Consider the following 26,042-nt stretch of genomic DNA (forward strand, 5'->3'; position numbering starts at 1 on the left):
GCCCCACAGTGCTGTATTAGAAATTATGTTTTCTTTGATTGGCTTAGTCCCCAGTGTTGTATTGAAAAACCCTGTTCCCTTTGCTGGGCTTCTTTCCCCCACCCCCAGCTTTGCATCTGAATCCTGCTTTTGCTTGAAGGCTATATGTAAACCTCACTGTGCCTGTGTACTATGATTAAGGGTGTTGCTGACATAACTTCTATGAACTCCATACTTGTAAACCCCTTTAAAAGTAACTTGCCTGCCCGCCCTTGGGGAGTAGTCTTGGCAGCAGCAGCTCCAACTGACTCCTTTCCTTGTACAATGAAACAAAAATGCCTTCCCTGTTCTCCCACCTCAGTCTCCTGTTTATTGGCCCATACAAGTCATGCTGAGTAAGAACCTGGGGTTTCCACTGGGTAACATTTCTGGCGAGCCAGTCAGGAGCCATCTGCTGGGTTCCTGAGGTAGACCAGGAAACAGACCGGCCGTGATGTTTGGCGCCACCAGGAGATTTCTCCTGGATATCTTGGAGCAGTTCTGAAAGCAGATCACCCCAGGACCCAAACGATGGTTCTGAGAGACATGAAACACACCTGGATTGCTTGGTAAGTGCCTAGGTACGGCCTTACAGGAGTCTCAAGAGGTGGGAGAAATCAGCCATTGAGGGCACAAGGGATCTGAGGTTATTTGGGAACAGGGTAGCTACTAGGTAAGGCCTCAGAAGGGTCCCAAGAAGCGGGAGGAATTGACTACTGAGGATATTTTGGCTCAGATTCCTGTTAGTTGGTGCACAGGATGAGGTTGTGGGTGTGTGTAAGTGTGTGTATCCTGAGAACCGGGAACGTTCAAGGGATCCTGGAATGCAGCCTGCTAAGATGCATCCTTAAGAACTGGGAACAGCAGCTAGGGCAGACGTGGTTCTGATAGCATGCTTGTCCCTTCCCTACTTTTGCCTCTTTAAATATCTGCCAAATAAACCTTTCTTTTTGCTTTACTAAACTTTGCGGTGTTTTCATCCTACAAGAGTTAACGTGTAGTCACTGAAGGGATTCCAAAACCATGAATCCAGTAGGCCTCAAGGAGACATGGACTACAGAGACGCCAACAAAAAGAGAGGTCCTATCTTCTGGACCCAAGTATTTGCACTCCATGTCCCTTTCACACCGACAGGGTGAGCACTCTCTGAAAACCAGCCTGTGCTTATTCTTTTTGCTCTTTTCCTCATGTTTTCTTAAGTTCTGTTCAGCATATTTGTTTGAAAAAAAAAACAGTGGTTTGATTAAGGAGAATCTTAGGTTTTTTTTTGATTGTTTAAGAGTGGTATCTAGTAACTCTTGGTGAGCTGCAGTTTAGGTCTGGATTTGGATGTTTGAAACATTAAAGAGGTAATTCTATTTTCAGAGAGCTCTGAGCCACTATAAGCAAAAAACTCAGGCACGGGTCAATCAGTAAAAAGCCCCGTGACTGAATTTTTTGCTGGTGCTCATCATAAGCGTTGAAACTCTCCCGTGAGAGGATAAGGTGGCTGCAAGACAGGCTGCCTGCCACCCCTAGGTAAACTCTCGCTCAACAAAGTTACACACTGGTCGAAGCAAAACACTGCCCAAACCCCGTGGCGTTCTTCATTAGGTTTCTTTTTGTGGCTCAGAGAAAAACCTGGAAAATAATGCTGTTTTACCAAATTTGCAAAAGTGGAGGTAGCAGCTCCTTACCTGTTTTGCCAGATTCTCAGGGGTAGGTGGCAGCTCCTGACCTGCTATGAAATTTTCAGGGGGATGACAGCTCCTGACCTGTGTTATGACATTCTCAGGGAGAAGTGGTGGATCCTGACCTGTGTTATAACATTCTCAGGGAGAATTGGTAGCTCCTGTGTTATCAAATTCTCAGGGGGAGGTGACAGCTCCAGACCTGTGTTATGAAATTCTCAGGGGAGGCGGCAACTCCTGACCTGTGTTATGAAATTCTCAGGGGAGGTGACAGCTCCTGACCTGTGTTATGGCATTCTCAGGGAGAAGTGGTAGCTCCTAACCTGTGCTGTGAAATTCTCAGGGATAAGTGGTGGCTCCTGACCTGTGTTATGAAATTCTCAGGGGAGGTGGCGGCTCCTGACCTGTGTTATGAAATTCCTAAGGGAGGTGGCAGCCCCTGATCTGTTTTAGGAAATTTAAGGGAGAAGCGATAGTTCTGTACCTGTTTTAAGATACAGTTTTTCAAAAGAGAATCACAATGTTAAAATTAAAATCAGTAGCTACTTTAAAGTACTCTCCAACTGGAAGAACTAGTATATTTAAGGTCTAAAATAGGAGACTAGGTCTACAGCCAACAGAATTAATAAAGTTTAAAAAGAAGGAAATCAAAAGCTTGAACCTTAGAGCTTAAAATCTTTGATAAATGAGCCTGGATTTCCCTCCTGCTACCGAGACACTGGTTTGGGATTTGTATTTACACATACTTTAAGAAACCAGAATCCTCCTATCTTTGTTTTATGTGGTATTGTTCAGTAAGTTTATGTGGTCTTCCCGTCTCATGCTGTTTTGAGAGCTTGCTTCTAGTCTAGAGCCTCGTGTCTAAGTATCTCCTCGTATCAGTTGGAGGCTATGGCTGAGAATTGCTGTTTTTTGTAAGGCTGTCTTAGAACCTCAGTTCTTTCCTCATCCCAGAAAAACCTTGTGCTCTGTCTTATGATTTAGTTTTTTTAAATTGTGCTTTAAGTGGAAGTTTACAGATCAAGTCAGTCTCTCATACAAAAATTTATATACGCCTTGCTATATACTCCTAATTGTTTTACCCCCAATGAGACAACACACTTCTTCCCTCCACTCTCTCTTTTCGTGTCCATTTGGCCAGCTTCTGACCTCCTCTGCTCTCTCATCTCCCCTCCAGACAGGAGCTGCCCACATAGTCTCATGTGTCTACTTGATCCAAGAAGCTCATTCTTCACCAGTATCTTTTCTATCCCACAATCCAGTGCAATCCCTGTCTGAAGAGTTGGCTTTGGGAATGGTTCCAGTCTTGGCCTAACAGAAAGTCTGGGGACCATGACCACCAGGGTCCTTCTAGTCTCAGTGAGCCCATTAAGTCTGGTCTTTTTATGAGAATTTGGGGTCTGGATCCCATTGCTCTCCTGCTCCCTCAGGGGTTCTCTGTTGTGCTCCCTGTCAGGGCAGTCATCAGTTCTAGCCAGGCACCATCTAGTTCTTCTGGTCTCAGGATGATGTAGTCTCTGGTTTACGTGGCCCTTTCTGTCTCTTGGGCCTGTAATTACCTTGTGTCTTTGGTGTTCTTCATTCTCCTTTGATCCAGGTGGGTTGAGACCAATTGATGCATCTTAGACGGTCTCTTGCTAGTGTTTAAGACCCCAGATGCCACTCTCCAAAATGGGATGCAGAATGTTTTGTTAATAGATTTTATTATGCCAATTTACTTAGATGTCCCCTGAAACCATGGTCCCCAAACCCCTGCCCCTGCTACGCTGGCCTTCAAAGTGTTCAGTTTATTCAGGGAACTTCTTTGCCTTTGGCTTAACAATTTAGATTTTTAGTAGCTACATTGAAAGACTCTATGTTTATGTCAATCTTAAAAGCAAAACCTTTCTAAGTAACTTAAGCTAGACATATACGAAATGGGTTTTATTTAAGGAAAAGGAACACTTTTGTCCTAAAGTAAAACTAGTAGTTCCAGAGTGGGCAAAAGGAGGCATAGGACAAGCCTGGTGGGGGGGTAGAGGGGGGAAGACCAGCCAAGAATTGATGGATTCATTTATAAAATTGCTAAAGAGCTTTGGTATTTACTGGGTAGACAGCCTTTCAAAATGCCTAGACTAATCTAAACATATGTAAATGAATCGGAATGGCCTAATCTTGTCTCCTACCATGAATCAAAAATAGGGAGGGTGGGGCAACATCAGGCCTCCCTGGTCTCCAGTCTCCAATGTCAATAGCTCCAGGAAGCTTACTATAGGTATCAAAAATTGGGTGGATCCCAATCATAAAATAACTGTGAACAAGTTCTCTCTATTGTAGGGGAACTTTAAGAAGCCAAAAAAACAAAAGAAATCACAATAAGACACACCTGAAATAGCCTGGGAAAATGTTTCCAACACTAGCCAGACACTTAAGGTTATATCCATATCAATGAATTTGGTCAGTTGAGCAGAGACTCTGTGATTTTCAAAGCCAGGTGATAAAACCTTTAAGGGCTAAAATTAGATTGGGAAATAGTAAAAGTTGAATGAAAACTTAAAATGTTTAAACAGGCTTTCTTTCAACAACAGCTATGTTTTATGGTATACAAGCTTAAAATAATTACTAAGACCTTTTAGGTAACTTATTGATGTTAAATTAACAGACGTCTGTCATAATTTAAGCTTATATACTTTTGCTTTTTACCCCACAAGAGAAAGGATATATTTACATGTGCTAATAGTGTGTTCATTTTTGCCATTTTAAAAGAATGTACTCTAAGATATATGCAACAAAGACAATGTTTAAGAGGTTTATCAAAAAAATTTTATTTGATATGGTCAAATAAATGTTTAATGGTTCAATTTATGAGACTTTTAAGAGCTTTAATGTTAAATAGCATATAAAACAAAGAACTGGGTTTCTCAGTGTTAAAATAACAGACTTTCCTTTGATTTCTGTATTGAAGGGTTAATTTATTCTTCGTGTAATCTGCCTCGAAGGCAAGGGATTGGCCTTTCATTAGAGTAGGATTCCTGAGTCAAAAACCAAGCCACATGGCTTAAAAAAAAAAAGCTTTTAAGATCTTTGGTTAAATAACTTAAGTACTATTTCACAGTGACCTGTGATAAACTCCTGACAACTCTGAAACTTCATGGAAAGCCACAAAAAATTTTTATACAGGAAAAGTGCTAAAAAGTTTTAATAACTTGCATGGAATGTGTAGTCAAAATCAAGAGAAATGCCTGACTCCCTTTGGGTCAAAATTTATATGTTAGTATTTCCTCTTATGTTTTTGCCTAATATTAGACAGCAAATGCATAATATTTTGCCACAATTTCATTACTATTTATGACTAACTTGGCCACAACTTTATTTTTTTGAATCTAGCATCAAAGCCAATGTCTGGGTTATTCACATCATTTACCTACGAAGTCTTTTTTATTACTATTCAGGTATTTAGAGACTTGATAATCTTGGCATATCCTGACTATATGGTGTTATGTTTCAAAATTATTATATAGTATATCATATCTGGAGTTCTTTAAAAATAAGGTTAATCATTATATTTAAAAATATTTTTGTCTAAAGTTTCTTTAAAATGACTTTATTTCGTTCTGAATTTTTTTATAATTAAGAGCGGTATGTTTATAAATTAATCATGGCCATATAAAGATTTGTCATCTGCAGGTAAGTTTTTACTTTCCTGAGTTGCTGAAAATATTTGACCAAAAAGTTCAACCAAGAGATTGTCTATACTAGACTTAAGACAAGAACTGTGACTAGACTGAATCAAGATTTCCAAAAACTTATGTAGAAGCTGTTGAGTTCACAGACTGCGGCTGATCCGGACTCGGTGGAACAGAAATTAACTCCATAAGACTGAGTAAAGGAATACTATGGGTTTTATGTAGGAACACTGCTGATGTTTAAGGTCCCACTTTCTGTACATAAGAAACCTTTTTTCTTTCTCCTCAATTATTTAACTAATGAGTCTAGATATTTTAACTTCTGAATTAGTTCTTCTCCTGTAAAAATAGTTTTGTGACACTTCTGCTTCTGAGAAAGTGACCCATGACTGTTAATACGTAAACCAGGGAGGGGCAGTTTGCCCTCGAGGAGAACACTTAGCATATTTTAAACAGATTAACTGAAGACCTCCAACAGGAGAGGTCCATCCTGTATCATCTTGTTAATCATGTATTCTCTAATGAAAATCTGGTTATCACATGTGAATTTTTCTATACCTTCTGTTTCCTCTAGACGAAATTTGTATGTTCCTTATGGATACATTTTTATGTGGTGGATCCAACTATACTAGTTTTAAACGATCCCTTTCCAACTGAGAGTGAGTATACATAGGCAATCTCTTGTTTTGATTCCTGGTGAATGCATAGGCAATGCGCTTGAGAATTTTAAGATGACCTTTAGATATGCATAGTAATGATGCTAGTAAATATTGAAAAGACAATGTTAAATTGTTACATGTTACAAAAAAAAATTTTTTTTTTTTCTTTATAGAACGAGAGTCAAAAAGACACCCATTGGTCCAACACTCAGATTCTGGTCAGTAGCTTTGATTCCTAGTTATAGTGTAGCTGAATTGGAGAAATCTTTAAGAAATTTGTCAATCACTATGGGACAAATAGCAGGCAAAGTTGCTAGACGGATAAAAACACAACCGTAATCTCTGACCTCATTAATCAAGGTGACATGAGATAACAAAGTAGCCTCAGATTTTTTTTATTAACCCAAGAAAGTGTAGTCTGTGCTACAGCAAATACCTCTTGTTGCATCTGGATAAATAACACAGGAGAAGTAGAACAGGATATAAACAGAATTAGCAAGCTACTTGGTTACCCACTGTAACACCCTTACGAACACCAGATTTATTTGGTTGGTTACCATCAGGAGTAAGTACATGGGCTAGATCACTACTGTAAGGGATAGTAATATTCTTAGTCTGCATCCTGATAGTATTAGACATAATAAAATTTATCTCCTATTGTTCTTCTTGTTGTTGTTAGGTGCCATCGAGTCGGTTCTGACTCATAGCAACCCTACGTACAACAGAATGAAACACTGCCTGGTCCTGCACCATCCTCACAATTGTTGTTATGCTTGAGCCCATTGTTGCAGCCACTGTGTTGAAGGCCTTCCTCTTTTTTGCTGAACCTCTACTTTATCAAGCATGATGTCCTTCCCCGGGGACTGATCCTTCCTGGTAACAAGTCCAAAGTATGTGAGACGTAGTCTCGCCATTCTTGCTTCTAAGGAGCATTCTGATTTTACTTCTTCCAAGACAGATTTGTTGGTTCTTTTGGCAGTCCATGGTATATTCGATAATCTTCGCCAATACCACAATTCAAAGTCATCAATTCTTCGATCTTCCTTATTCATCATCCACCTTGCACATGCATATGAGGCGACTGAAAAGACCACAGCTTGGGTCAGGCGCACCTTAGTCTTCAAGGTGACATCTTTGCTTTTTAACACTTAAAGAGGTCTTTTGCAGCAGATTTGCCCAGTGCAATGGGTCTTTTGATTTCTTGACTGCTGCTTCCATAGCTGTTGATTGTGGATCCAAGTAAATAAGTGCTTCAGGTCCTCTTCACTTTCATCAAACAAGGTTGTGTCATCTGCATATCGCAGGTTGTTGATGAGTCTTCCTCCAATCCTGATACCCCGTTCTTCTTCATATAGTCAAACTTCTTGGATTATGTTTTCAGCATACAGATTGAGTGAGTATGGCAAAAGGATACAACCCTGATGCACACCCTTCCTGACCTTTCTATTGTCTTACACACATAAAAGGTAAAAAGAAGGTCTCGGGCTAAAATGTTGAGGTACCTCGAGTCTGCTCACTTAGGCAATGCAAATGATGAGAACGTCGCTCTTACTTTATTTAGATCCTGGTGAAGAACCAGATGGTATCTGGTGCAAAATCAGCACCAAGAGTTTAAAGAGCTTGCCATGGCCACCATCTAAAGGCTCAACTAAGTCCAGGCATTAATATCTCCAATGTCCAATGAAAAGAAAAGAATGATTTAAGAGATAATATTGGAGCCATTATTCCCTGTCCTTCAGCATAAAGAATGTGACCCAGCTGGAGCTGAACTCAAAGACTCATAAAGACACATCAACTGGGTCCTGAGGTATAAAGACAATAGCTAAGACAATCTTAAAAAAAAAAACACAGGATCTTTTAGGGAGACATTCACATAAAGAGGGCATAAAAGCCACTCTTTTTCTTTTAGTATTTAGTAAATAATCAGTTACGAACCAACAAAGTGGTCAGTAGCCACAATGAAAGGCCTAGGTCCAGTATCTGCCCCTCCCTGAAAATATGCCAAACAATTCCAAGCCCTGCTAAAGTTCAAAATGGACACTGGTCTTGAATGACCAACATCCAAAATGAAACAGGAAGAGTGAGACAGAGCTCCCACAATGCTGTATTAAAAATCAGGTATTCTTTGCCTGGCTTCCTCCCCCACAGTGTTGTATTGAAAAACCCTGTTTCCTTTCCTGGGCTTCCTCCCCCACCCTCCTCCAGGTCTGCATTTGAATCCTGCTTTTGCTTGGAAGGTACAGTAAACCCCGTTGTGTGATTAAGAAAGTTGCTGATGTAACTTGTATGAACTCCCTACTTGTAAACTCCTTTAAAAGTAACTTGCCTGCCCACCCTTGGCTAGCAGTCTTGGCAGTACCAGTTCTGAATGACTCCTTTCCGTGTACCATGAAATAAAGGTGTCTTCCCTGTTCTCCCACCTTGGTCTCTGGTTTATTGGCCAATATGGGTCATGCCGAATAAGAACGTGGGGTTAACTTTAAACCATGCAGTATCCCTTTATTCGGTTCTAACAACTGTCTCCTGGTCTGCATACAGGTTTCGCATGAACACAATTAAGTGTTCTAGAGCTTCCATTCTTCAAAATGTTATCCATAATTTGTTATTATTCACACAGTTGAATGCCTTCGCATGGTCAAAGAAACACAGGGAAACATCCTTCTGGTATTCTCTGCTTTCTACCAAGATCCGTCTAATATCAGCAACGATACCCCTCCTATGTCCTCTTCAGAATACAGCTTGAATTTCTGGCAGTTCTCTGTCAATGCAGTGCTGCAGCTGCTTTTGAATGATCTTCATAAAAATTTTACTTGTGTGTGATATTAATGATATTGTTCCGTAAATTTCTGCATTCGGCTGGATCACCTTTCTTAGGAATGGATACAAATACGGATCTCTTCCAGTTGGATTGCCAGGTAGCTGTTTTCCAAATTTCCTGGCATAGAGGAGTGAGTACTTCCAGCACTGCACCCGTTTGTTGAAACATTCAACTGGTATTCCCTCAATTCCTAGAGCCTTGTTTTTCGCTAGTGCTCTCATTGCATCTTGGATTTCTTCCTTCAGTACCATCAGTTCTTCATCGTATGCTACCTCCTGAAATGGCTGAACGTCAACTATGTCTTTTTGGTACAGTGACTCTGCGTATTCTTTCCACCTTCTTTTGATGTTTCCTGTGTCGTTTAATATTTTCTCCGTGTTGTTGTTGTTAGGTGCCGTTGAGTCAGTTCCGACTCATAGCAACCCCATGCACAACAAAACAAAACACTGCCTGGTCCTGCGCCACCCTTAAAATCGTTGTTATGCTTGAGCTCACTGTTGCAGCCACTGTGTCAGTCCACCTTGTTGAGGGTCTTCCTCTTTTCCAATGGCCCTGTACTCTCCAAGAATGATGTCCTTCTCCAGGGACTGATCCCTCCTGACAACATGTCCAAAGCATGTAAGATGCAGTCTCACCATCCTTGCCTCTAAGGAGCACTCTGGCCGCACTTCTTCCAAGACACATTTGTTCATTCTTTTGGCAGTCCATGGTATATTCAATATCCTTCGCCAACCCCACAATTCAAAGGCGTCAACTCTTCTTCGGTCTTCCTTATTCTGTACAGCTTTCACATGCATATGATGCGATTGAAAATACCCTGGCTTGGGTCAGGCGCACCTTAGTCTTCAGGGTGACATCTTTGCTCTTCAACACTTTAAAGAGGTCCTTTGCAGCAGATTTGCCCAATGCAATGCGTCTTTTGATTTCTTGACTGCTGCTTCCATGGCTGTTGATTGTGGATCCAAGAAAAATGAAATCCTTGACAACTTCAATGTTTTCTCTGTTTATCATAATGTTGCTCATTAGTCCAGTTGTGAGGATTTTTGTTTTCTTTATGTGGAGGTGTAATCCATACTGAAGGTTGTGGTCTTTGAACTTCATTAGTAAGTGCTTCAAGTCCTCTTCACTTTCAGCAAGCAAAGTTGTGTCATCTGCATAACGCAGGTTGTTAATGAGTCTTCCTCCAATCCTGATGCCCTGTTCTTCTTCATATAGTCCAGCTTCTCGGATTATTTGTTCAGCATACAGATTGAATAGGTATGGTGAAAGAATACAACCCTGACGCACACCTTTCCTGACTTTAAACCTATCGGTATCCCCTTGTTCTGTCGGAACAACTGCCTCTTGATCCATGTAACGGTTCCTCATGAGCACAGTTAAGTGTTCTGGAATTCCCATTCTTCGCAGTGTTATCCATAGTTTGTTATGATCCACACGGTCAAATGCCTTTGCATAGTCCATAAAACACAGGTAAACATCCTTCTGGTATTCTCTGCTTTCAGCCAGGATCCATCTGACATCAGCAATGATATCTCTGGTTCCACGTCCTCTTCTGAAACCAGCCTGAATTTCTGGCAGTTCCCTGTCAATACACTGCTGCAGCCGTTTTTGAATGATGTTCAGCAAAATTTTGCTTGCGTGTGATATTAATGATATTGTTCTATAATTTCCACATTCGGCTGGATCACCTTTCTTGGGAATAGGCATAAATACGGATTTCTTCCAGTCAGTTGGCCAGGAAGCTGTCTTCCGTATTTCTTGGCATAGTAGAGTGAGCACCTCCAGCGCTGTATCTGTTTGTTGAAACATCTCAATTGATATTCCATCAATTCCTGGAGCCTTGTTTTTCACCAATGCCTTCAGAGCAGCTTGGACTTCTTCCTTCAGTACCATCAGTTCCTGATCATATGCCACCTCTTAAAATGGTTGAATATCGACTAATTCTCTTTGGTACGGTGACTCTGTGTATTCCTTCCATCTTCTTTTGATGCCTCCTGCATTGTCTAATATTTTCCACATGGAATCCTTCACTATTGCAACTCGAGGCTTTAGTTTTTTCTTCAGTTCTTTCAGCTTGAGAAACGCCGAGCATATTCTTCCCTTTCAGTTTTCCATCTCCAGCTCTTTGCATGTCATTATACTACTTTACTTTGTCTTCTCGAGCTGCCCTCTGAAATCTTCTGTTCAGGTCTTTTACTTCAACAGTTCTTCCTTTTGCTTTAGCTGCTTGACGCTCAGGAGCAAGTTTCAGAGTCTCCTCTGACATCCATCTTGGTCTTTTCTTTCTTTCCTGTCTTTTCAGTGACCTCTTGCTTTCTTCATGGATGATGTCCTTGATGTCATTCCACAACTCGTCTGGTCTTTGGTCACTAGTGTTCAATGCATCAAATCTATTCTTTAGATCGTCTCTATAATTCGGGTGGGATATACTCGAGGTCATATTTTGGCTCTCATGGACTTGCTCTGATTTTCTTCAGTTTTGGCTTGAACTTGCATAAGAGCAATTGATGGTCTGTTCCACAGTCGGCCCCTGGCCTTGTTCTGACTGATGATATTGAGCTTTTCCATCGTCTCTTTCCACAAACGTAGTCGATTTGATTCCTGTGTATTCCATCTGGCAAAGTCAATGTGTAGAGTCTTTGTTTATGTTGCTGAAAAGAGGTATTTTCAACAAAGAGGTCGTTGGTAGTGCAAAATTCTATTATGCGATCTCCTGAGTCATTTCTATGGCCAAGGCCATATTTTTCTACTACCAATCCTTCTTCTTTGTCTCCAACTTTCACATTCCAATCACCAGTAATTATCAATGCATCTTGATTCCATGTTTCATCAATTTCAAACTGCAGAAGTTGGTAAAAAATCTTCAATTTCTTCATTGTTGGCCTTAGCGGTTGGTATGTAAATTTAAATAATAGTTGTATTAACGGGTCTTCCTTGTAGGCGTATGGCCATTATCCTATCACTGACAGCACTGTACTTCAGGATATATCTACAAGGGTCTTTTTTGACAATGAATAAAATGCTAGTCCTCTTTAATTTCTCATTCCCAGCATAGTAGACCATATGATTGTCCTATTCACAATGGCCAATACCAGTCCACTTCAGCTCACTAATGCCTAGGATATTGGTGTTTTTGCATTCCAGTTCTTTTTGGGACTTCCAATTTTCCTAGATTCATAGTTCGTACATGCTACACTCCTATTATTAATGGGTGTATGCAGGTGTTTCTCCTCATTTTGAGTCCTGCCACATCAACAAATGAAGGTCCTGAAAGCTTGACTCTATCCATGTCATTAAGGATCAACTCTACTTTGAGAAGGCAGCTTTTCCCCAGTCATCTTTCTGAGTGCCTTCCAACCTGGGGGGGCTCATCTTCTGCTGCTGCTATTCATAAGGTTTTCACTGGCTAATTTTTTCAGAAGTACACCGCCAGGTCCTTTTTCCTAGTCTGTCTTAGCCTGGAAGTTCAGCTGAAACTTGTCCACCATAGATGACCCTGCTGGTATTTGAAATACTGGTGGTACAGCTTCCTGCATCACAGCAAAATGCAAGCCACCACAGCACAACAAACTGACAGATGTGTGCAGGTTTATGACTCAGCTGGTAAGAAAGGCTTAAAAGAAAAGGCTTCAAACATGAAAGAATTGTAATTTTCATGTAATAATTTTACAAAAACCCCTTCTTTTGGATTTAATTTGTCTTAGTTCAGAAGGGCTTATATGTGTAAACTTTTGATACCTGAATCTTAGAAATTTACATTTATATTCACTAGATTTATGCTTTGAAAGAGCAAAATACTGGGCACAATCCAGGTGTCCACTTGTGGCGATATGGTCAAAACAACAAAGATCAACTATATGCAGCATTATGCAGTTTTCTAGGAATCCGGATTTAAGCTTTCTGTATTATTATAAAAACTCCAGGAAAACTGTTAATCAAAAAGCAAGTGTAAATTCCAAGCCACCTTTTGTGTAACAAATAGGAGAAATAATGTGTTTTACTTTTGAATTTTCACTCTTACATCAGTTAAAATAGGCATTCTTCTCTGTTTGAGAAGTAATTCTCAGTAGGAAAACAAACTGATCTGGAAATCTTTTTCCACTAGAAACTGTAATGTACCACCTCATATGCTGAGCTTGTCCAGCAGAAAAGAACACTTTTATTTTAGATTCCCATTGTGGAGAGCCGGTGAAAATCAGAGGGACTTAATACAAATTCTAGCAGAGATGGGTAGGAGGACAAAGACTTAGGCTGGGGAAACATGCTTCTCACACATCTGAAAGCCTCAAGGAAACACCATCCCTCCAAAAGGGAAGGATGTGGACACCCCACACATGATCCAGTGGACTCACTGTCCCCTGGCTCATTTCACTGAAATGAATTCAGGAGAGGACCAAGCCCCACACAGAACCCCATTAACAGTCAGGGCCTTCCGCTACTCTGTCTCCCCCGTTTTCTACCACATTACACAGTGTGAGAGGTGGAGCTGTGGTTTTAGAACTGTACAGAAAAGGCTCCAGTGCCTGGGGTGCCATGGATTGAATTGCATACCCCAAAAATATGTGTCAGCTTGGTTAGGCCATGATTCCCTGTATTGTGTGGTTGTCCTTCATTTTGTGATTATAATTTTCGTAGGTGTTGTAAATTCTAATGAGGCAAGATTACATTATGTTAAAGAGGATTAGGGTGGAGCTGTAACACCATTCCTAGGGTCAAATCCCAGATCCAATGTAAAGAGAGTTCCCCTGGGGTGTGACCTGCACCACCTTTTATCTTACAAGAGACAAAGGAAGGGGAAGTGAGCAGAGAGTAGGGGTCCTCATACCACCAAGAAAGCAGCACTAGGAGTAGAGCTCGTCCTCTGGACCTGAGGTCCCTGCACTGAGAAGCTCCTCGACCAGGGGAAGATTGATGACAAGGACCTTCCTCCAGAGCCAACAGAGAGAGAAAGCCTTCCCCTGGAACCAGTGCCCTGAATTTGTACTTTTAGCCTACTAGACTGTGAGAAAATACATCTCTCTCTGATGAAGCCATCCACTTGTGGTATTTCTGTCACAGCAGCACTAGATGACTAACACATGGAGGAAGCCAAGAAAACTGTAGGGATGGGACCAGGACGGCTCTGGAGGAGCTGGGGCTCGGGCTCCTCAGCCAGAGCTGCGCCATCTTCACATTCTGGTCAGGAGGTTCTGTCATCCAGCCCAGAGAGCCAAGGCCCAGAATGGGGATGTTAACGCTCCATGATGCCAGCCCTGAGAGTCACATAAGGAAGATGACCCCAGGCATCCAAGCCTTGAAAATCCAAATACATGTAGAGGAAGAGCCCAGTAGAGAGAAGCAGGGCCTCAGGTTGCCTCTTAGGGCTCCGTACCTTGGTCTCCTCTGCCACCTTTTTACCTCACTGAGGAACCTCAGCCCTCGAGCATCCGGTCCCCCAACAGTTCACATCTAGCCTCACCCCTTAGAGTAACAATATCCCGGTTCTCTATGGTACTCACCATTTCCTGGCTCTAGCTTCTGGAAGTCTAAGTGAATGTGCTCTCTGAGCCCAAGAAGACACCTCAGGAAGAGGAATGGCAGTGGAAGCAGAGCCACTAGGCAGTCTGGAGGCAGATGAATGATGTTTGGTCCACACAGCCAGTCAGAGCAGCTGAAATCCTTACTTGTGATTCCCTGGATGTGCAAGATGGTCACCCTTGGTCCCCCGCTGCCTAGATTGGACTATCTCTCCCTGAGCCACACCTGGGACCTGAAATGCAAGGAGACAGTGTTGAGCAAGGAGTGATGGGTTCCTGGCCTTCAGCTCTTTTCTGGGCAGGGTTTCCTCAGGCTCAAGGCCATGCTCCACCCTGAGCACATCTGCATTTAGGGCAGATCCTGCTCTAGCCTTCCAGAGCACACATGTGCATTCTTCATGCAGCTCCACAGGCCTCTTCCTCTGGCAACAAAGTCACAGAGGGAGGGATGCTCTCATCCCAGAGCGTGAGAGGCATCCAGGCCTGCCCAGGCTGGAAAACGTGAACCTGGCTACCCTCCAGGGTGCCAGGGCTCCGAGGCTTAACTGCAGGTTCACTTAAGAGGTTAAGGGTTCACCTTTGTAGAACAGCCCACGCACTTTTATTTGGTATCAACAGGGGTGAATTTTCAGGGAGAACGTACTTATCACGTTCAAGTCAATTAACTCATCATGCGTCCCTCATTTTTAATTATGTGCAGTTGAAACTCTTCTGCTGTGCTTTTTAAAAAAAGCTTTCATTTCATTTATAGGATGGTAATACGTGATCAAGGAGCACAGTGCTTAAGCACTCGGCTGCTAACCAAAAGGCCCGGTTCAAACCCACCAGCAGGTCTGTGGGACAAAGATGTGGCAGTTGGCTTCTGTAAAGATTACAGCCTTGGAATCCCCATGGGGGCAGTTCTACTCTGTCCTACAGGGTCGCTATAAGGCAGAATAGGCTCAGTAGCAACAGGTTTGGGTTTTGTTTTATAATATGTGATCAGTATTTTTCCTGTTGATTTTGCAACTAACATTTCCTTCTTTCCTTGAGCTTTTTTTTTTTTTTTTTACCTTCACTCTTTGGCCATGACACCACCAGTCCCCAGGCTTTCCAAAAATCTGGGAGAATTTCTGAACACACTCTCTTTCAAACTTACAATTATCAGTCAACCAATAAATCGGGAAATCATTAGGTTTTCTCTGAGGAGCGTCTCTCACGTCTGTTCCCGTTTCCTCCCCACCACCCCACCTAGCGGACCCCTACTTTTTACTTCTCGGTGTCAGTGTAAATGTTTTCTCTCTTCTCTTGCATGATCTGTATACCAGGGCTTTTCTTCAGCACTGTCCTTCCTTTTATTAATTTCTCTAGTTTTAATTTACATCCTATTTCTATGAGTTATTTTCAGCATAAACTGGGAGCTTGTGAAATAGAGAATCTCAAGCCCCACCCAAGATAAAAATCTGCATTTTCACAAGAACCTGGGGTCCTCACATCCAAGCACTCGCTGCTGTAGAGCCTGTAACTGAAGGAAGGAACATTCTATCAAATGCTCTGGCCTAGCTGCCCACCGGCCCAATCCACGCCCCGACGCCTCTGCGGGCTTTGGTGGTCCAGCCAGGCCTTGCTCGCCTCTCTCAGCCTCCGGCCTCTGTTGGGCTTATCACTGAAGGCAGATGCCACCCCTGTGCCCCCACAGCTAGGGCATGCTGGCCTGCATGTGTGGAGAAAAGCCCGGGGGAGGTGCCCATGTGTGTACCCACAGCCGTCTCCAAAGTACAACGCAGGTTACCAGGGAAACTTACTGCAGAGGTGGATACCCAGGCACCGGGTGACAGAGACTGAGAATCCCTGGAGGAGCCTAGGCCAGGAGAAAGCCATTCCATGAGTGGGACACAGGCCCTGAGGAATGCCTCCTTCCTGCCTTTCTCAGCTTGTGAGCCTGAGGGTGTGCGGTATCTCGGCCTTCCTGGAAAGACTGGGGGCTGTCCCCCACAGCCCAGGGACGGCTGGGGCTAGGTGGAAAGGGAGTGCCAAAGCGTAAGGCGGGGGCAGTGGCCTCGAGGTGCCTGGGGAGGATTCAGGAAAGAGGGATCGGCCACTCCCTCACCTTGGCTGGTGCCTAGGATCGAAGCCTCAAAGACAGGCTGACAGGTGGCAGATGGTACACATTGCGGGAAGGGAGGTGACTAACCTGGGCTCCGGGGAACCCCTGTCGTGCCCCCCCTCTCCTAGGAGGAGAGGAAAAGACCAGTGCCCAGCTCTCACACCAACACTGGAGGCTGTGGATCATGCTCCACCAGGAGCCTGGAGAGACAGGACAGACAAAAGGAATGCCGTGGGGGAAGGCTGGGCTGGAAGACGGTAGGGGGTCATCTGGCAGGAAGGGCTGGTTGGAGATCCCCAGCACTGCCCTCTTCCCACCCTTAGGGAACTGCTGAAGGCTGGGAGGCCTGCAGTGGCAGTGACAGGATGCAGGGGGATCACATCGCAAACTAATCTGTGAACGCCAGGCTACTAGAGAGGTGCGCAACCTGTTTTAGGACGCTTCCCTTGCATCGCCATCATGCATCGCCATCATGCGTGTTCACCTTGTGAAGCTCACCACTTCCCACCCCCAAGGCGAGGCTACCAGAGAAGCACACGACCTGTTTCTAGACCCCTTCCCTCGCATCACCATGTGTGTTCACCTTGTGAAGCTCATGGCTCCCCCAGCCCCAAGGCCAGGCTTCAGTCCCAGGGCCCCGAGGCAGGCAGGGTGCAGAGGGAGCTCCACCTCCAGGCCCCACCTTGGCTGGCCCTCTTTGTCTGAAGCTTGGTTCATTTCTAACTCCTTCCAGAAAAGTACTGTCATAAAGAAAATTCCAGAGATACTAAAAGCTGGCAGTAGCTGTAGAAGCCACCTCTTATTACCCAACACATGTACAAAAAGCAAGTGTGTCAATGGCATTTACAGAAATGATCCCCGAGGTTATCAAATGGCAAACCCCTTAAATCACATCTGCTGGAACATAAGTATAGCTTTTAAAGAGAAGGAATGACTTTCTGTTGTTTATAAACTTGGAACAAGCAAGGTGACTGCAACAGCACCAAAGGATCCCAAATCCTCTTGAATTTCTACTGCTCTCTTGGAGGGTCCAAAAAAAAAAAAAACAAACCCAAACCCACTGCTGTCAATTCTGACTCATAGCAACCCTAGAGGACTGAGTAGAACTGCCCCATAGGGTTTCCAAGTGGCGCCTGGCGAATTTGAACTGCTGGCCTTTTGGTTAGCAGCTGCAGCACTTAACCATTACGCCACCAGGGTTTCCAATAAACTAGACATAGAAGGGAAATTCCTCAATGTGCTAAAGTCACTTATGAAAACCCACAGCTAATGTCATACTCCATGGAGAAAGACTGAAATCATTCCCCCTAAGAATAGGACAGATCGGTAATGTTCACTTCCACCACTGCTATTTGTTACTGTACTAGAAGTACTAGAAGTCAGAGCAATTAGCTTAAGAAAAAGAAATAAAAGGTATCCAAATTCATACACCTACAAGGAAGACCAGTTAATACAACTATTATTCAAATTTACACACCAACCACTGAGACCAAAAATGAAGAAATTGAAGATTTTTACCAACTTCTGCAGTCTGAAACAGACTGAACACGCCATCAGGATGCACTGATAATTACTGATGATTGGAACACCAAAGTCAGAAACCAAGAAGAAGGATCAGTAGTTGGAAAACATGGCCTTGGTGACAGAAACGATGCCGGAGATCCGATGACAGAACTTTGCAAGACCAATGACTTCTTCATTGCGAATACCTTTTTTCAGTGATATAAATGGTGAATGTACCTGTGGACCTCGTCAGATGAAATACACAGAAATCAAACAGACTACGTCTGTGGAAAGAGACATGATGCTGTTCATTGGTCCAGTTGTGAGGATTTTTGTTTTCTTTATGTTGAGGTGTAATCAATCCATACTGAAGGCTGTGGTCTTTGATCTTTTAGTAAGTGCTTCAAGTCCTCTTCACTTACACAAGCAAGACTGTATCATCTGCATATCGCAGGTTGTTAATGAATCTTCCTCTCATCCCGATACCCCGTTCTTCTTCATACAGGCCAGTTTCTCAGAATATTTGCTCAGCATACAGATTGAATAAGTATGGTGAAAGGATACAACCCTGACGTACATCTTTCCTGATTTTAACCACGCAGTATCTCCTTGCTCTGATTGAACGACTGCCTCTTGGTCTATGTACAGGTTCCTTATGAGAACAATTAAGTGTGCTGGAATTCCCACTCTTCTCAACATTATCCATAATTTGCTACGATCCACACAGTTGCATGCTTTTGCATAGGTAGTAAAACACAGGTAAACATCTTTCTGGTATTCTCTGCTTTCAACCAAGATCTATCTGACATCAGTAATGATATCCCTTGTTCCATGTTCCCTTCCGAACCCAGCTTGAATTTCTGGTAGTCCCTTGCCAATGCAGTGCTGCAACCACTTTTGAAAGATCTTCAGCAAAATTTTACTTGTGTGTGATACTAACGATATTGTTTGATAATTTCTGCATTCAGTTGGATCACCTTTCTTAGGAATGGATACAAATATGGATCTCTTCCAGTCGGGTGGCCAGGTAGCTGTCTTCTAAATTTCTTGGGATAGATGAGTGAGCACCTCTGGCACTGCACCCTTTCGTTGAAACACCTCAATTGGTATTTCATCAATTCCCGGATCCTTGTTTTTAGCCAACGCCTTCAGTGCAGCTCGGACTTCTTCCTTCAGTATCATCGGTTCTTGATCATATACTGCCTCCTGAAATGGCTGAACACTGACCAATTCTTTTTGGTACGGTGACTCTGTGTATTCCTTCCATCTTCTTTTGATGCTCCTTGCACCATTTAATATTTTCCTTGTAGAATACTTCAATATCGCAACTCGAGGCTTCAATTTTTTCTTCAGTTCTTTCAGTCATTCTGGTATAAGGACAGACATGTAGACCAGTGGAATACAACGGAGAATTCAGAATAAACCCACACATTTACCGTCAACTCATTCTCTGCAAAGGTAAATCATCTATTCAATGTGGAAAAAAAATGTCTCTTCAACAAATGAAGCTGGGAATTCTGGGTCTCCACATATAAAAGAATAAAGTTGGACCCGTACATCACACCGTATATCAAAATTAACTTGGAATAGATTAATGACCATATACAAACTAAAACTATAAACTTTTACGGTAAAAATATATGGGTAATGCTTAAGGATCTAGTTTTTGACGACAGAGTCTTAGATGTGACATCAAAATCTTGAGCAACAGAAGACAAAATACATAAATTGGTCTTCATCAAAACTAAAACCTTTTGTGGATCCAACACTTTATCAAGAAAATGAACATACAACCTACAGATTGGAGAAAATATTTAGGAATCATATTGGATAAGAGTTTAATATTCAGAATACGGAAATAATTTCTACAGCTTAACAACAAAAAAGATAAAAAACCCAATAAAAAACGGGCAAAGGCTGAGACCAGAAGAACTGGATGGTGCCTGGTTACCACCGATGACTGCCCTGATAGGGAACACAACAGAGAGTCCCTGATGGAGCAGGAGAAGAGTGGGGTGCAGAACTCAAATTCTAGTAAAAAGACCAGACTTAATGGTCTGACTGAGACTGGAAAGACCCCAGAAGACATGGCCCTTGGACTCTCTATTAACCCAAAACCAAAACCATTCCCAAAGCCAACTCTTTAGACAAAGATTAGACTGGACTGTAAGACACGAGATGATAATGGTGAGGAGTGTGCTTCTCAGCTCAAGTAGATACATGAGACTAAGTGGGCAGCTCCTGTCCAGAGGCAAGAGGAGAAGGCAGAGGGGGAGAGGAGCTGGTTGAGTGGACACGGGAAATACAGGGTGGAGAAGAGTGTGCTGTCACATAGGGAGAAGAACTAGGGTCACATAACAACATGTGTGTTAAGTTTTTGTGAACCAACTAACCGTAACTGTAAACTTTCACTTAAAGCACAATTAAAAACAAAAAGAGCAAAGACCCTGAACAGACATCTTTCCAAAGATATACAAATGGCCGATAAGCACAACAGATGATGTTTAATGTCATTAATGATTAGGGAAATGCAAATGAAAACAAAACTGAGATACCACTTCACACCACCTATGATGGCTATTATTCATGGCAGCCCTGCTGCTGTCGAGTGGATTCTGATTCATAGCGACTCACCAGACAGAGCAGAACTGCCTCACAGGGTTTCCAAGGAGCAGCTGGTGGATTCGAAATGCTGACCTTTCTGGTTGGCAGCCTGAGCTCTTAACCACCATACCACCAGGGCTCCATTATGGTACTGACTCGATGGAAAACGTTCGTGGTTCAGTGGTAGAATTCCCATCTTCTATGTGAAAGGCTTGTCTTGATTCCCAGCTAACACATCTCATGCATACCCACCACATGTCTGTCAGCGGAGGCTTTTGTGACACTGTGATGCTGAACAGGTTTCAGTGGAGCTTTCGGACCAAGACTAGGAAGAACAGCCTGGTGATCTACTTGTGAAAATCAGTCAGTGAAAAGCCTATGAATCACAATGGTCCATTTCATTCCACAGCGCATGGGATAACCACAAGTCAGGGCCAACTGAAAAGCAGCTAACAACAACATTAAGACAAAGGGAAGCACAATATATTTATTTGGGCATTAGAGTACATTAAAAAATTAATGTTACTTACATTAAGAGTGACCATCACACATATTTATGTAACATATTCTTATATAAACAAAGTGAATAATGGTCAACGGTACCACAATTGTTGAAAATAACAGTAGTATAGACCCTAGGTGTGACTCTTGAACTTAAAAAGCAGGATATCATTGTCTCAGCCAAGGACTGTAGGTAAAAGCCACAGGGATTGAGGACATACACAGATGAAGGGCAGAAGGCCAATTCAAAATTTAGTTATAAAGGGAAGGTTAATTGTGGTACCTGCCTGTCTCTCTCTCATCAGCAGTGGAGGAAGCCTTTCATGACGTTTTTCTAAGGCACACAATTACAGTCAATGTCCAGAATTCCTCAACACAAAATAATAATCTCATTGGTTAGATGGGGATGTTTTTGTTTGTGAGTCATGTAACACCTGGAAACTGAAACAAGTAAGAATCTTATCAGTTTATCTTCTCGTCCAACAAAAAGTCCAGAAGTTACAGTGCAGGACATGACAGGTGCTCTGTGAAGTAATCAGTGACCCAGGCTCCTTTCTGTGTACTCTGCTTCTATTACCACGCGCCAGCATTCTCATGGTGGCCAGCTGGCTGCTGAATGAGAAAGAATAAGATTGAAGGTTGTGGGGAAAAGCCTGTTTTTTTTTTTTCTTCTTACGCTTTGCATTGTTTACGTGGGGAAGTATGAGACCTAGTGGCTTCGTCTATGTTATCGGCAAGCTCTGTGTCAAACAGCCACCCTCATTATAATGGAAAATGGGGACACTGATGGTTCAGTGGTAAAATTCTCTCTTCTTACTTTCAGGACTACTATTTCAGGGGACAGCATATGATCAGGAACTGAGGGTACTGAAAGAAGAGGTCCAAGCTGCACCGAAGGCATTGGTGAAAAACAAGACTCCAGGAACTGAAACGTTTCCACCAACTGATGCAGCACTGGAAATGCTCCCTCATCTACACCAAGAAATTTGGAAGACAGCTGCCTGGTCAACCAACTGAAAGAGATCCATATTTGTGCCTATTCCAAAGAAAGGTGATTCTACCGAATGGGGGAAATTATTGAACAACATCAATATCACACGCAGGTAATATATCGTTGAAGATCATTCAAAAGCTGCTGCAGGAGTGCGTCAACGAGGAACTGTCAAAAATTCAGGACGATTCAGAAGAGGATGTGGAAGGAAAGATATCATTGCTGATGTCAGATGGATCCTGGCTGAAAGCAGAGAATACCAGAAAGATGTTGACCTGTCTTTTATTGACTATTTAAAGGCATTTGACTATGTGGATCATAATAAATTATGGACAGCATTGAGAAGAATGGGAATTCCAGAACACTTAATTGTGCTCATGAGGAACTTGTACATAGATCAAGCAGCAGTCGTTTGAACAGAACAAGGGGATACCGCATGGTTTAAAGTCAGGAAAGGTGTGTGTCAGGGTTGTATTCTTTCACCATATCCTATTCAATCTGTATGCTGAGAAAATAATCCGAGAATTTGGACTATATTAAGACGATTAGGCCATCAGGATTGGAGAAAGACTCATTAACAACCTGCATTATGCAGATGACACAATCTTGCTTGCTCAAAGTGAAAAGGACTTGATCAAAGACCACAGCCTTCACTATGGATTACACCTCAACTTTAAGAAAACAAAAGTCCTCACAACTGGGCCAATAAGCAACATCATGATAAACAGAGAAAAGATTGAAGTTGTCAAGGATTTCGTTTTACTTGGATCCACAATCAACAGCCATGGAAGCAGCAGTCAAGAAATCAAAGGACACACTGCATTGGGTAAATATGCTGCAGAGGACCTCTTTAAAGTGCTGAAAAGCAAAGATGTCACCCTGACGACTAAGGTGTGCCTGACCCAAGCCAGGATATTTTCAATCGCATCATATGCATGTGAAAGCTGTACAGTGAATAAGGAAGACCGAAGAAGAGTTGACGCCTTTGAACTGTGGGGTTGGCGAAGAATACTGAATACCAAGGACTGGCAAAAGAATGAACAAATCTGTCTTGGAAAAAGTACAACCAGAATACTCCTTAGCAGCAGGAAGGCAAGACTACATTTTACATACTTTGGACATGTTGTCAGGAGGGATCAGTCCCTGAAGAAGGACATCATGCTTGGTAAAGTACAGGGTCAGCTGAAAAGAGGAAGGCCCTCAACGAGGTGGATTGACACAGTGGCTGCAACAATGAGCTCAAGCATAACAATGATTTTAAGGGTGGCGCAGGACCAGGCGGTGTTTCGTTCTGTCGTGCATAGAGTCACTATGAGTCAGAACCCACTAGATGCCACCTAACAACAGCAACACTTTCTGCCTGGAATAACGAAAAAGTTTTGGACTTAGATGGTGGAGATGGTTGTATAACATTGTTAGTGTATTTAATGTCACTGAACTATACACTTAAAAAAGCTGAAAATGGCAACATTTGTTATATATATTTTACCACAGTAATTTTTTAATGGAGCCACTGCCCTCTCCCTTCTAAATGCTTAGGGATCATTTCAAAGGTACAGACCTCTAAGCACTCTTCCGTGAACTACTAAATCAAAAGCCCGGGAGTAACCAGACACTGGATGTTTGAAATGCTGGCCACAGGTTTATGCACACAAAGCTCTAGAACCACCATCAATTCAGGGCAGATCATCTGAAGAAAGGGGAAGGTAAAAGCCCAGATACCTCATTACGAAGATCTTTAGTTCTGAATCTACAAAGCCTCAGTGATTCCCTTAAGGAAGGGAATGTAAACTTAGTTAAGAAAGGCAGGGGCCCTCAAGAGACTCAAACTGGAAAATGCAAAGACATCCAAGTGCAGGTCCTGACTTCTATCTCTCCTACGAGAACCAGGTTGACCAGGTTTCTGTAGTTCTCCAACATTATGCGCCTTTACAAAGCTCTCTGAGCAGGATACAATCATTTCCCCCACCCCTTCTGGGGGGAATGTACGGACAAATCCTTGTATGTCAATGGTGGCTAACATGAAACACACATTTCTCCAGTAGTCCACAGTAAAGTGTTGGTGGTGGGGAGGCACTTCTTGTTTTTGCATAATATAAGGAGGCAAAAGGCGTAACTTTAAAAAAAAATTTTACTTGTGCTTTAAGTGAAAATTTACAAATCAAGTCAGTCTCTCATACAAAAATTTATATACACCCCACTATATACTCCTAGCTGCTCTCCCCCTAAGAAGACAACACACTCCATCCCTCCACTCTTTTCATGTCCATTTGGCCAGCTTCTGCCCCGCTCTGCGCTCTCATCTCCCCTCCACACAGGAGCTGCCCACATAGTCTCACGTGTCTACTTGATCCAAGAAGCTCACTCATTACCAGTATCACTTTCTATCCCATAGTCCAGTCCAATCCCTGTCTGAAGAGTTGGCTTTGGGAATGGTTCCTGTCTTGGGCTAACAGAAAGTCTGGGGACCATGACCTCTGGGGTCCTTCTACTCTCAGTCAGCCCATTGAGTCTGGTCTTTTCACAAGAATTTGGGGTCTGCATCCCACTGCCCTGCTGCTTCCTCAGGGGTTCTCTGCTGTGCTGTCAGAGCAGTCATCAGTTACGGCCAGGCACCATCTTGTTCGTCTGGTCTCAGGCTAACGTAGTCTCTGGTTTATACGGCCCTTTCTGTCTCTTGGGCTCATAATTACTTTGTGTCTTTGGTGTTCTTCATTCTCCTTTGCTTTCAGGTGGGTTGAGACCAGCTGATGCATCTTAGATGGTTGCTTGCTAGCGTTTAAGACCCCAGAAGCCACTCTCCACAGTAGAATGCAGAATGTTTTAATAGATTTAATATACCAATTGACTTAGATATCCCCCGAAACCATGGTCCCCAAACCCCACCACTGCTACGCTGGCCTTCGAAACATTGTTTATTCAGGAAACTTCCTCGCTTTTGGTTTAGTCCACTTATGGTGACCTCTCTTGTATTGTGGGCTGTCTTTCCCTTTACCTAAAATAGTTCTTATCTACTATCTAATTAGAGAAAACCCCTCTGTCTCCCTCCCTCCTACTCCACTCTTGTAACCATCAAAGAATATCTTCTTCTCTATTTGAACTATTTTTCGAGTTCTTATAGTAATAGTGGCCTCATACAATATTTGTCCTTTTGCAACTGGCTAACTTCACTCAGCGTAATGCCTTCCAGATTCCTTGTGTTATGAAATGTTTCACGGATTCATTGTTGTTCTTTATTGATGTGTAGTATTCCATTGTATGAATGTACCATAATTTACTTATCCATTAATCCGTTGATGGGCACCTTGGTTGCTTCCATCTTTTTGCTATTGTAAACAGTGCTGCAATTAACGTGGGTGTGCATAAATCTGCTTGTGTAAAAGCTCTATTTCTCTAGGATATATTCCAAGGAGTGGGACTACTGGATGGTATGGTAGTCCTATTTCTAGTTTGTTAAGGAGGCACAAAATTGATTTTCAAAGTGGTTGTACCATTTTACATTCCCACCAGCACTGTATAAGTGTTCCAGTCTCTCCATGACCTCTCCAATATTTATTATTTTGTCTTCTTGGATTAATGCCAGCCTTGCGGGAGGGAGATGGAATCTCATGGTAGTTTTTTTTTTTAATAATTTTTATTGTGTTTTAAGTGAAAGTTTACAAATCAAGTCACTCTCTCACACAAAAACCCATATACTCCTTGCTACACACTCCCAATTACTCTCCCCCCTAATGAGAGAGCCCGCTCCTCCCTCCACTCTCTCTTTTTGTGCCCATTTCGCCAGCTTCTAACCCCAGCCACCCTCTCATCTCCCCTCCAGGCAGGAGATACCAACATAGTCTCAAGTGTCCACCTGATGCAAGAAGCTCATTCCTCACCAGCATCAGTCTCCAACCCATTGCCCAGTCCGATCTATGTCTGAAGAGTTGGCTTTGGGAATGGTTCCTGTCCTGGGCCAACAGAAGGTCTGGGGGACATGGGCACCAGGGTCCTTCTAGTCTTAGTCAGACA

At 42.7% G+C, this 26,042-nt stretch overlaps 1 protein-coding gene across 6 annotated transcripts in view; it reads right to left on the reverse strand.

The window, feature by feature from the left end:
• Window positions 1–26,042, reverse strand: part of LOC104845418 (zinc finger protein 420-like) — a 66,838-nt gene that overhangs the window by 18,405 nt on the left and 22,391 nt on the right. For 5 of the 6 annotated variants that reach the window (XM_064293115.1, XM_064293113.1, XM_064293111.1 and 2 more), the window contains exon 2: window positions 14,329–14,579. In XM_064293115.1, the coding sequence (XP_064149185.1) occupies window positions 14,329–14,331 (3 nt within the window). In that variant the 5' untranslated portion in view covers window positions 14,332–14,579. Of the gene's footprint in view, window positions 1–14,328; window positions 14,580–16,519; window positions 25,134–26,042 lie in introns of those variants that run through there. The other variant, XM_010588882.3, reaches the window with a different exon arrangement.

Source organism: Loxodonta africana, chromosome 10 (genome assembly GCF_030014295.1).
Source record: "Loxodonta africana isolate mLoxAfr1 chromosome 10, mLoxAfr1.hap2, whole genome shotgun sequence".
NCBI classification, from domain to species: domain Eukaryota; kingdom Metazoa; phylum Chordata; class Mammalia; order Proboscidea; family Elephantidae; genus Loxodonta; species Loxodonta africana.